At 45.7% G+C, this 12,510-nt stretch overlaps 1 protein-coding gene across 7 annotated transcripts in view; it reads left to right on the top strand.

Annotated features, from left to right (window-relative positions):
- The window catches only part of Fife (regulating synaptic membrane exocytosis protein fife), a 108,339-nt gene that overhangs the window by 69,820 nt on the left and 26,009 nt on the right, over nucleotides 1-12,510 (top strand). For all 7 annotated transcript variants that reach the window (XR_013101862.1, XR_013101863.1, XM_076895671.1 and 4 more), the window contains exons 10-12: nucleotides 3,297-3,475; nucleotides 6,403-6,471; nucleotides 12,354-12,478. Coding sequence is in view for 5 of the 7 variants with exons in the window: in XM_076895671.1 (XP_076751786.1) it covers nucleotides 3,297-3,475; nucleotides 6,403-6,471; nucleotides 12,354-12,478 (373 nt within the window). In the remaining 2 variants the exon portion in view is untranslated. The remainder of the gene's footprint in view (nucleotides 1-3,296; nucleotides 3,476-6,402; nucleotides 6,472-12,353; nucleotides 12,479-12,510) is intronic.

Raw genomic sequence — 12,510 nt, 5'->3', positions numbered from 1 at the left:
ATGCTTCTGAAACGTTTCGGTTCGTCACGAATTTTACGATCGATTAAATTCTACTTTCTTAGCGTTCCACGTTGCTCTATCAATTTCATTAGCGAATCGAATAAAATTTTGTTATCCAAGTTTAATGATAATAATAATGCCAGGCGAATACGCACTTCGATTCGAGGTGAATGTAGGTTACAACACAAAGACAGAGATATCGTGTGAAAGTTCCATTAGCTGGTAATTGCAGCAGTGCAAATGATTAGGCTCGAGTTAACGTTGATCCCATCGGTCCCCCAGGCGAGGGGTTAATTTCACCCGGTGACTCCTCGCGATATGGTAAGGCCTCCGCGCAATTCTTCTCCGCACGTACGCTTAGTTATTAAGAACGTGTTCGATTAAAGCTACTTTCCTACGTAATAAATCCTTTGCCTCTCGCAGAAGTTGAGCGTTTACGTGGGAAAATAATATCCTCAGCTGTGTGGAAACTTTTTTAATCGGAACAAAAACCCGGACCGACCATAAAGCTTTGGAGAACGCCGAGGCGGTTTTTTTTTTCTTTTTTAAATTTATAACGGGACGAGAGATTTGCGGGAGCAAAAAACGGAGGGCTTCGCCTACGATTTGTTGTGTAATTTTTGCGTAGACCACGAATCCGCGGACGAAAGTGTCGGGTTTAATGGAAATTCTCCCGCTGTTCTGCGGGAACCAACAAAAACACGGGAGCACCGCGTGCACTCGACACGTTTTCATACCGCCGTGCATTACATAAATTCTGCAAGTTTCTCTCTATAGAGGAGTAGTTGGAAAATCCGACCAACGATACCCTCGAACCTTCCTCCAGGACCTGTAACTCGAAACAATGCGAAGTCATTATGAAGATCTCGGCAAAAAGACGAGCGGAGGCTGCAGCGCGGGTCGTAATAAAGCTACGCGTGAACGGTGATGAACTTGCTGCGAAATCTGAGCTCGTTGCAACGCAGCAAACTTCGATCGGTGGTCGAGCATTATTCACGTTCGAACAACTTTCGCGGCACTCTTGGAAAGCGGTATCCGCGGCTAATTAATTAATACCAACGGAAACGACAAATGTCGCCGGATGGCGACGGCGTATCGGCTCTGTCTGTTCGCCACAAAGTTCTGGCGTCGTTAAAAAAAAAAAAAAAAAAAAAACGCGCGCACGCGCAAGAGAAGAGGAGCTGGATGTAATTATTTTTTTGCTTCGTCGATCGTGAAACGTTCCACGGCTCGCGTTCTCCCGCGGTGGAAACGGTTAAAGAGAATCGGTCCGAGTTCCAGAGGGCAGATATTACGGAACACCCTCTCTGTAAGAGAGTTTCTAGAAGCGATTAAAACTTCCATCGAAGGTATTTCTCCGCGAGATGCTCCTCCTCCCGTTGAATCCTCGATCGTTGAAAAAGTTGCCGCGATTATACCGCGGATTCAACGATAATTCGCGACAACCCCTGGTTCTTCCGTTTCCGTTCTCCATTCGTAGCCGCCTCTCGCGTCTCGCTCAACGACGCTTGGCCAACGTCGTCGTCCGGTTCGTTCTTTCCGCGGGTGGCGGTCCAAATCGTTGGTATCGATTCCTCTGAACCGAGTGTCGGCTGAAAACCACACGGAACGGCGTGTTTCACTTAATTCAGCGCTTTTCGAGCATGAACCTGCTTAAGCCACTCGACCTTCCCGACCGTGGCGAAAGCATTCTGAAGTGGCTGGCTCGGTTTAGCTACTCCGCTCGGGAACTAGATTAATTAGGATTTAGAGAGGGAAAGAGAGAGGGAGAGATAGACAGACGGAGGTTAACGAAGAGTATAACGTTCCGCTGGCACGGTCACGTTTTTCCTATGCTAATTCGAACGCCACTGTTGCTGAGGAGAACGGCCACAGCCTGGGGATTCGGTCGTAATTACGATCGAGTTTTGATAGGGGAGACGCGACACGAGCTAGTGCGACCTGTTGTTCCGTTTCGACCAGTTTAGCGAACGACGTCGGCTTTAGTTTCGTTCGTTTAGTTACGTTACGACCTGTCCCAATGTTCCGTTGACATTTAGCCGCGATCGGAATTAATTAACGGCGCTGCTGCGAATACTATTAATTCGTACTTTCCCTCTTGGCAGTTGCTTTGATTGAACGTGACGTTTCATTCGAATAATTGTTTCGTTGCTGTTGCGATTCGAAGAATCGAGTGTTTATCACGCCTCGAGCGAAATCGAGGCATGGAGATCGGATGGGCGCGGTCGATTTCGAATCACGGAAGGGGATGAAATTTCGCCGCGCTTCTTCGAATCGCGATCGAGCTGGTTATTCAGAGATTCGTCAACGATTCGCCTGGATCGATTGTTGATTTGTATCGCGCGCGATTAATTATTGTATCCGGCGTTGAAATGAAACCGGGCAACCCGAAAACTGAATTCAGCGACGCGTCCGCCGTGTTACGTACGTTTCAGGCGTGACAAATGGTATGACGCAATTTGCGATTTTAACAGACGTTGAAGCGCGTCAAAACACTTGAAATTGCTCGTTAACTGTTTCCGCGTGGCGTGATCAAATTACGCCGTGGAATAATGCGAGCGAATCAATTTTAAGTTCCGCCCGCGCGGATCCAACTTTTTGGCCAAAGTTCAAATACTCCGTGAGCTTTGGAAATCACCGCTTTGGAGACGATCTATTTTTTTCCGAACACTCAAACGCATAAACAATTAATTTTGCACACGATGATGTACTACAATTAGAATAGAATCAGTCTGCAACGAGTTAGCGACGAAAGCAAAATGCTGGTCTATGTCTAAAAACTAATAGCGCACAGAGGTTGATACACACGCGACTCGTTCAATTCTGGCATTATTTATTTCATTAATGCAAACGCGTTCGAAGCCCGACCAATTGAAAACGGCTCTATCCACCGTGTAGCTGTCCAATTGAAAACAGCTCTATCTATCGCATAGCCTTTCTAATTGGAAGCGACTCTATCCACTGCGCGACTGTCTGACTATTCGTCGATCCATCCACTGTGCAGCTGTTTAAGTAGAAATAACTTACTCTGCTGTCTGGTTGTCCAAGTAGCAACAACTCTATCTATCGTCTCATTGAATATATACTCTCACGCGTGAATAATTAAGCTGTGAAATAAAATTGAAACAGTTGAAACATACCATCATTGAACGTCGAGAGAAGATCACTCTGCGAATGTACGAAACTGGGGTACAACACGTTCAGCTACATTTCAGCTCTCTCTCTCTCTCTCTCCCTCTCTCTCGCGTCGCCGACAATCCAATAATAAAAATCAACGTCTGACACTTTGATTCCAGGCCGGATATAAACGCTATAAAAGGGTTGGCATCTGGTGGCGCCCCGGGAGCGGCAAAAGTAGCTCCTCCATCAGCGGTGAATAGGGTCGCGGCTGAAGATCGCGAGCTGGCTCGACAAGGGAGCCTCGTGGATGGAGAGAGCATCAAGATCGTTATCCACCACGCGGATAACGACATGAGTGAGTATCTTCGAGGAGAATCTTTCATTAACATTCTTCCTTTATTATTCGACGCTGCGGGGGAGAGGGTTGTGTCGCGAAATTTCGCTCGACTTGTTCGACGCCCCAGGCGCGTCACTCGATAACGATAATTTCGAGGGGTATCTTGCTACGGTAAGACGGTTGGCGCAACTGAGACTGTCGGTGTCGAGTTCCTCAAATATTGATGTTATCGGAGATCGTCGGATACGAGAGTCGAACGTGGAGTTTTGAGAGGAAACAGTGGCGCGAGCATTCAAATTTCGAATTTCGATCGTTCGAGATTTCGTTTCGAGGCGATAGTACGGGGCAAAGAAGCACGGATATCGAAACAAATAACTTTTTCGGTGCACTCTCGTTAAAATGGATACTTTTTTACACGGAAGTAATTAAATTCCGTTAATTAAGAATCGGGGAATTTAATTTCGTGGACAATGTGGATCCAAGCGTTCCCAGAGGGGAAAAATCCAGCAAGAACAAGTCCCTCCTGTCTGTTAATGCCGCGTAAAGAACGGAATATCCTTTTAAATTCACTCGTTACAATGGAACGCGGTTTTTGTGAAGATCGAGAGTGCTATTTACGAAGATTGTTTAACGATGAATGACTTGGGGAAGTGACGTTTATCCTGCGAATAAGGCTGGAAGAGTTAATGAAACAAAAGTAACAGTGAGATCGCGGAAATTTTACATAAAAATGTGAGCCTAATGAATCCTATGAGACCACGGAGACGTTAAATTGTCTTTCTCGGGGCATTCGAAGTCTCCATCTCTGGCACTTCTTCCCAACGCGTAATAAAGGAAGAGGTTACGCAAAGTGGTTTCAAGTTGGAATATCTGCACTTTCAACGGTCAACGATTTTTGGTGGAAAATATTACGATAATAAAAAAAAATAATCTTGATAAGAAGATCGTTTGGCTTCGTCTTGTTTCGTACTCTGCAGAGTCGAAATTTAGAGAATTGGGAATTCCAAGATATACGAATAAATAATGATAACGTAGGGATGAATGCGTACGGACGCGAATGTATAAGATATACGATCGATGGGTGAGCATGCGTGAGGTTGGTGCGCGATTGCTACGTGATCGATGAAAAAATGGAGAGCGGAAAGAAGGCCATCGACAATCGATCGACGCGAAAGGGAGCTGTGCGACAATCGTGTGATTACACGATAATTATGAAATACACGTCGCGTGATAAAAAATGAAGAAACAACCGTGAAAACCTGCAAAATTCTATGCTCGACCATTGATAAATATTAATACGAATGCAAAAGGAGAACTCTCGACTGACGTAATTCAATGGAAAATGATTATGATGGAAAATTTTGCAGAAATTCTAATAATACCGCCGGAGAATTGGAGGCGCGTCAGCTGCAGCTATTACGGAATTGCACGGCTCTCGTTTTCGATAGCGAAGTCGAGCAAAATGATCGAAAGAGGCAACGAGAGTTTAGCGGGTTCGACGTTGAAGAAGATTCGAAAGAACACCAGGCGAAATTGGCTTTCGCGGTTGAACCAATTTATGGCGATGTTAGCGTCCTGTTAGAACATCCTTAGGTTGGATTATCTCGGATCAAAAGACGAATTAACAAGCTGTGTGTACGGAGGATTGATGGATATCAATTACTTAGCGGAAGCTATAGAAGGTGAAAGTGACGACGGAGATGACGTCCAAAGCTGAAACGACGAGGAGGACGAAAGCGTATCGTGTACAGTGTACAGCGTATTCCCACGCAAGACTTAACTCGCGTGGGAATCAAAAGGTTCAGTGAGAGGTCCTGCGCTAATATGTCGTAAACTGAGAAACTTATTTCTCGCACATCTGATTGCGATCTTAAAAAATAATGATCCAACATTTTTCAAGTAGGAAATATTGCAAAAAAAATGGAAGAGTAGAAAGAATCCTTGCTTCCGCGAATTCGAGAAGAAACAGTTCCACGTCAGACAATATTCGTGGGAAATAATTAACGAAATGCAAAGAGGAATGGGTATTCCAGAAAATAAACGCAACTTTCCTTCGCAAACTTCTGGAGAATCTAGCGGAATACGGTATTTGGTGAGCGTGCAAGAATATTTCTGGTAAAGTAGCTGTATAAAAGATATGAGAAGCCTCTCTGAGACACTTCCCAAGAAACCTCAATTTCGGTCGAAACCAGGAATATCTTTGGGTTGGATACCCCGAGATACTTTGAGGAATAGTCATTTTTACGAATGTTTCGCGTTCTTATTTGAAAGAGGGGAAACGAATTACCCACACGAGGTATCAAAGAGTATGACGCAGTGCTGACAGAAATTGTTTGAGGAATGATCCTTGCGATAGAATGGTTTCGAGACGTACCGTCCAATTTCTATCGTCGAGCAAACACTTCGCGTGGTATCGCAGAAAGATTCTTTCCTTTGATCGAATGTTTCATTATATTTTGCTATTCCTTAAAAAATATCGAGGACTCTGAAGGGAGCCTGGTAGACAGTGACTCACTTTCTGCAAGGATGAGCATCGACCGGGAGTGGAATTGGGGATATAAACGAAATCGCCTTTACGCTACATCGAGCGGAAGTCACGCGTTTGCATTATAAAAAAGAAAGCCGGCGAAACCCTCTTCCACCCTTCGAAGATTTTCCTTTTGTTACCATTTCGGTCTCTTTGTGAGAGGGACATTTTTTCCCGTGCTCCGTCGCGTATCGTTCACTTCATCTTCGAAGCCTTTGCCCCTCGAAGATGACTGGCGAACGAAAACTTGCTAATAATATCTCAATATGACGGGATTTCGGTAGAAAAATGGAAATGGATGAAATTCGTTTCGCTAAACGCAACCATTTGCTATATCTCGTTTATATTTCACGATAATTTAAGTAAGTCGAATTCACCAGGATTGAAGGAATGATTGTTTGCATTCTGTTCGCTGCAGCTCCATGGGTGAACGCGAAGAGGAGGCTGAAATTGAGAAGAGATCCAGCTTTGGACAAAGGGCACAGAAGTAAGTATACGTAGAGTTTTCTCGAGACAAATGCTCGCGAGTTCGAATTCGAATCGAAGTCTTTACGTGAGCTGAAATTGACGCGGTGCCGAGTGATCGATTCGCAGTGAGATATTCGAAGATAGGTGTGGACGTGGCCAGCCAGCCGGATAAACCAGATAAAACGCCGTCATAAAGAGCGACGGCAATGAAAACAATTGCTCGGCTCCAGCGCGGGGCGTGCGTGTGACGTTTAATTACCCGTTGAGCTTTCGGATGGCTCACTTTTCGCGGCTCTAAAGTCGCGCGCGGCAAATTGGCTGCGGGAGCGGATCGAGGCCGAGGAGGAGCGCAGGATAAATGTAGGACGGAGCTGCGAAATGAATGAGCCGGGGGTAATAGTCCGTGGATAAATGAAAATCGCGTCTGGACGTCGAGTGTATCGACGGACGTGCGTAAGCCAATGAATCGCGCGAACAATTCGGACGAGAATATCGCGCGTGTCGTACGAGCGCGTTAATTAATCGCGTCGGTTCGCGCCTATTAAAATTCATTTTAATGGGAACAGCGATGCGTGCCGGGCTCTATTGTAATGGAATTTTAGCGAAGCTTATACTAGACAATGCTCGATACCACAAATTAATAACCTTATCGATTTTCCAGTCATCGAACGCAATTTTGCGTTTATCGCGTCGGTTTTTCTCATTTTCCCCGCACGTTTCGGAGGAAGGATTCGTCAACGCCGACAGCTCCATAGAATTTCGCATCGACGACGGCTATTTAAAAAGCAATTATTTCTCAATGATAAGAAACAAACGGCGCAGACGTGCACGCGAGTATATCAACGCCGATTAAATCGTATAACCGAATGAGAATACACAGTGGCAGGAAATTGTATAAATTCATCCCGAGGATATTAAATTTAACATATTGCGCTTTGTAGATGGTTATACACAAAGCTATTCCCAGCTGCAATATCTCGCTTAAATACGCCTTATTTCCCTTTGCGTACACCCGTTTCTCTCTGCCTTATACATTTTCCATTTATATCCCGCGGTGAGGAACGATACCGTACGAACTTTCCGAGCAAGAGTAATGCAAGAATTAAAGTGTTATCGATTGCACTTCCTATTCTTTCGAAGGAAGACGCTCGAACTTTCGCGATTGTTCAATTTTACAACGTTTCGTGCACGCGGAACAGAGCGATCGAGACTGGCCAGCCATTTTTCTGGGACAGTCCAGCCTCGCGATGGGGAAATGTAATGATCCCAGGCTATTCTCGTTTCTTATCCGCGCATCTAAATGATAGCCTGAACGGTGGATACGATTATAACTCGATTCGCAGCGAAAGTTGAATCTCTCGAACTGGTAAAGAGAGCCAGGGGCTCGTAAAAGGGTGCAGTAGGCGGTCGTAGGAAACGAAAGAACGCCCGTAATGATGATAAACTGACTCGCTTCAGACCTCGGGTTTAAGAATCCTTCAGCCAGGCGGAACTATATTTGCAGATTTCAGTCGTAACTTCAGATGGGGTGACTCTCGCGTCATTTGGTAAGGTGCGCTTCCATAAAACCGCCTCAACTATAAAAGACTGGTATTTTTATTGAAAAAGTTCCCAAGTTATTAAGCCCTCGATAGTTGCACGTTTTATGCCATCGCACATATTAAAAAGAATTTAAATAAAACGTGAAATTGAATTGTTTTCTTAGCGCGTAAGCTGCGATGCCAATCTCTGGAACACCTCGAAAGAATTTTCAATGGTGCCTTTCAACATTTCGCTTCACAGTTTTCAAAGAGCGTATTTAATATTTCGGCTCGCGAACACCCGTGAAGCGTAGAAAACGAACAAAGACGAATAGAGGGTCGTAATTCGAAGTCGAGCGCTTCCGTTGGACTCGATCGCGTCGTACGAGTCCGAGGTACCATCTCACGGTGCCATTGGATGGGCACGCTGTCCAAGAACGGGCCGGGCACGCTACGTTCGACGGATTAATGCGATCGCTCGGGAGAAAGCCCGATGGAAATTCGATTTGCCGGGGAATCTGGGAGGGAAATTTTCGTGGATCACGTACGCGGGTGGCTGGCCGGCTTCCATGGACGGGCGTTAACAAGATGGACCCTGGCGCTGGTGGTAGTATTTATCGAAAATCCCACGGAGGAACGCCCGATCAGATAATTGCGCTGCAACGTCATTACCAGAACAAGCCCGCGGCTCCAGGCCTTATCGTAGGCCTGCTTGTTCCCGGCTTGTTAATTAAGCCTGAATGACGGCTCTTGATTGGCGTTTCCACGTCCACGCCCATCAAAATTCTGTCCGATCCGCTCTCTCGTCGCGAGCAACGAACCTTCGATCTTTCCGCTCTCTGTTCTTGGCCCGGAATTACAGCCATGTTTCTCTCGCCTCGCCCCGTTTCGCCACCAGAATTATTACAGCACCCGCGAGAGTCTCGCGATCGTTGTATTCACCAGCAACGCGAAGTGATTCGTGGTCGAGCGTGAATTAGACAGCCGGAGGGGAGATTTCGTAGGCAAAAACTGGATCGATAATAGATTTCTATTACCAGCTATGCTGATCGAGATAGAGGGTAAAATATTTTCGAGTCATCGAGAATTTCGTTTACTCCGGCGCCACTTTTCATCCCCTTATCCGACTGCAAACCTTGCTCTGAAATGATACTCGAAGATTAATGACGCTGATCAGCCTGGTCCCGTTTCTTGGGACCAGCCACGGTTTCGTTAATCTTACGATTTACTATACGCGAGCGTATCTCGTCGGTACCTGTTGCTATATACGCGAGGCTAGGAAAGTTCATCAGTCGTCGCGCGTTAGCCGTCCTGTGAAATTAACACGGCGTTAATCGCGCGCTTACTTCGTTACACGGACACCCATCAGGAGGAAATATTCATTGTTTGTCGTTTGCATTCTCTGGGCTAGAACTAATCTCCTTGGTTGCCATAAAATCCGGCATTCCATGGGATAACGCGGTCGCCCCTGTCCTTGTCTAGATTCGTGCTGATTGATCTTTGAGGGATGAAATTAATTCCATGCTTTTACTTGGTCTTCTCTGACAAGTGACAGCGTTTTCGAGTTTTCACGTTGAAGAGTTTGTTTATTTCTGTAGGACATTTCTGTAGGAATTGGTAATACTCTAAGAGGGTGTAAAATTCCATCGGGTAAATTGGAGAGCAATATATTTTTTATGCTACTCGCAAGAATTTTTTCCGTAACCGCGATAAAACTCTATATTTGGGCGCGAACCACCGAATATTCGACGGGAGGTTATAGAATTTTTCGATTTTCAAGTTCCCGTTATTGAAATACCAATCCTGTTGCTCTCTATTTTTATTACCGTCAAGAATTCCGCGATCGAGGGTTTAACAGTTCTTTTTCATCCCCGTGGGTCATCGAATATTTTCCAATTAAACCTTAACTAGTGCATTAAAGTTTTACCTTCTAAAGCACGGAAGTTTATCCCTTACTTTTTACAGAGTTAAGACAACCATTGATTAAACTTGAACGGAAAATATTTCAACTGAGATAAAAGTATGTGCGCGGGGTATTTAACGCTTAAGAATATTAACCAGAAGCGAATTTTCATTGCACGGTAAAAAACAAATAGTACGCGACGAACGCGTTGCGAGCACAGTTTCCGATCCGCGTAAAAAAAAGGAGACTGCCTCGAATCGGTGTCCGAGGGATTTGATCGGCGAATAAAAAATTCCGCGTATCGTCTACGATATAAATTATCAGGGAACCGATCGTAACGCCGCGCTAAGCCATTTTTTCCGAACTCATCAATATTCATACTTCATGTACGTGAATAATGGCCGGGGGATACCAATCTTTCAACGTACGGCCGTCATTGGACGCGGAGTGACGCAGCGGCCGGCACGAGCTTTTGTAGAACACGGGAAAGCTGTACGCGTCGCATATTGCCGCGGAAACACAGGTGACGCGGTGCACGGATCCTGCACGGGGTTTATAGATGAGGCACAATTTCATGCATCGTGCACGATTCATCAGCTCGCGTACCAGACGACGAAAAAACAACGCCGGTTTCAGCGCGCCCGGGACCAGGTTGCCTTCGATAATTCTTCGTCGACGTGAACTCGAATTGAAGTCGCGCGATACTTCGAGTAACTTGCCTGAACCGAGCGAGGTTTGGGCGTTAATATTGTAGGAACGAATTTCATAATTTCGAACGAGCTCTCGAAATTAGAAGAAGATCTCAATTTGGATGTGCAGAGAAGAAACGAATCTTCGTTATTGGTACTAGACGCTTTACTCTAACTTGCTTGCTGTACGCTGAATACTCTTCGATCTTTCTTCTGTCACTACTCGCTAAATACTCTGATCGCACAGCTATCACTCCTCAGATTCACCCTGTTCCTTATGCATTCCTTATACATCCATTCTTCAAACGTCCGTGGTCACGTCAACACCATCTTCATCACTCCCAGACGATCCTGTCGCCAGGTCCTGTCGCGCGGTTCCAAACACTCTTCTTTCGCAACCTCGACCTTCCAAACCCAATCGCATGCAGTCACTTTATTTATTGCCTACTAAACATTCTGTCGTCCACGCACATCCATTCGCACGCGCTCTGAATCGTTCACGCTCTACGATGTACGACGTCGAAGCGTCGTTAATTCGAGCGATCGCGCGAGGACCGGAAGCAATCCTCGAATGGTGATTGTGCAGAGGGTAATCGCGTGGGAGAGGAATAAATTCACGGTTTGCCTGGTGTCGAGTAATAAAGATGTCTTCGCGATCGACCGACCAGCCACGCGTCGCAGTTACGAATGCTCGTTTAATTTACAATTTCGTACAAAAGCTCGTGCCCTCTCTCGGTTACTCTGAAATTTGAAACTCCGTCGAGCAGTTTCCGGTGCCGCCGCGGCGGACGGCAATCTGCAAACATAAAGGTCAACTTTTCCAGGCGAGCTTTTTCAACTTTGCTCGATATTATGGTATTTATTATTCCGCGACTATGGGGCACGATGAAATTTTTACGTCGATAATGTACGTCTAAGCGTCGCAACTTTCACGGTTTATACGTATCCCCTATAAACGTTCTTAGCCAGGCAATTTGCCTCCTCCACGAGTACCGTCGCCGGGCCAAAAATTAGTTTCCGACTATGCTTATAATATTTTCAACGGCTAAAAATGGCGGTAGTTACGCTGAAATTGCGCGTTTCGGTGGCGTTCAATTTTACGCGTCTGAGAACCGAAAGAAACCGTGCGATTAAACTTTGCGCGAGAAATTCTAATCCTTATTCTGGACGGTGATAAAAATATCGAAGCACCTTTTCAACTTTTCTCTTACTCTGCATCTTTTACAGAGGATCGTGTTACGAGACGAAGGGTTAATACGATTAATAATGCCAGAGTCTATCAGCTCCATTTTACTTGGACCCAAGCTCGAGATCGAAATTCCATGCAAGCATAAATACGTATTCCAATATGCATACGGGAACCGATTAATATCGAGCAAGTTCTCCGAAACAGGGGAATGCCTTTGTACCTAACTTTCGAGGCGTAGCGTTTTCTACGAGTCGATACAGCGTCAATATTGCGCGGATGGATGTTCGCGAACGAGCGTTCCGTGGAACAATTTAACTCTGAAACTATTTTAGAATATTTCAATGCGCGTGCATACGCGAAATTGTTAACGAACCGCCCGGCTACATTTTCAGCCGAACCGTGATACAACGGGAGGTATATTTTCGGCTCGAAATTAATCGCTACTCCTCGTTCGCTTCGACAAGAAACGGGGTACTCGGAGGGAATCGTGATTCACCGTTTCACCGTCGATCGTTAAAATTTCCGTGGAACAGTCGGAACTAGAACGGAGCAGGGGTATATATCGATAACCTCGTTAAATTTTCACCGTCCTTTTTACAGCTGCTGGTTTTGGGCTGAGAGTAGTTGGCGGTAAAACAGGGGCTGATGGCCGGACTTTTGCATACGTGATGTGGACCGTGCCAGATGGACCGGCGGCAAAAGTTGGCATACAACGCGGCGACAAGGTACGAAAACCTCCAACGTTTTTCTATATCCT

The sequence above is a fragment of the Xylocopa sonorina genome, chromosome 5 (genome assembly GCF_050948175.1).
Source record: "Xylocopa sonorina isolate GNS202 chromosome 5, iyXylSono1_principal, whole genome shotgun sequence".
NCBI classification, from domain to species: domain Eukaryota; kingdom Metazoa; phylum Arthropoda; class Insecta; order Hymenoptera; family Apidae; genus Xylocopa; species Xylocopa sonorina.
Note: the sequence above shows the minus strand (reverse complement) of the source record. Positions and strands in the feature narration are given on the sequence as shown.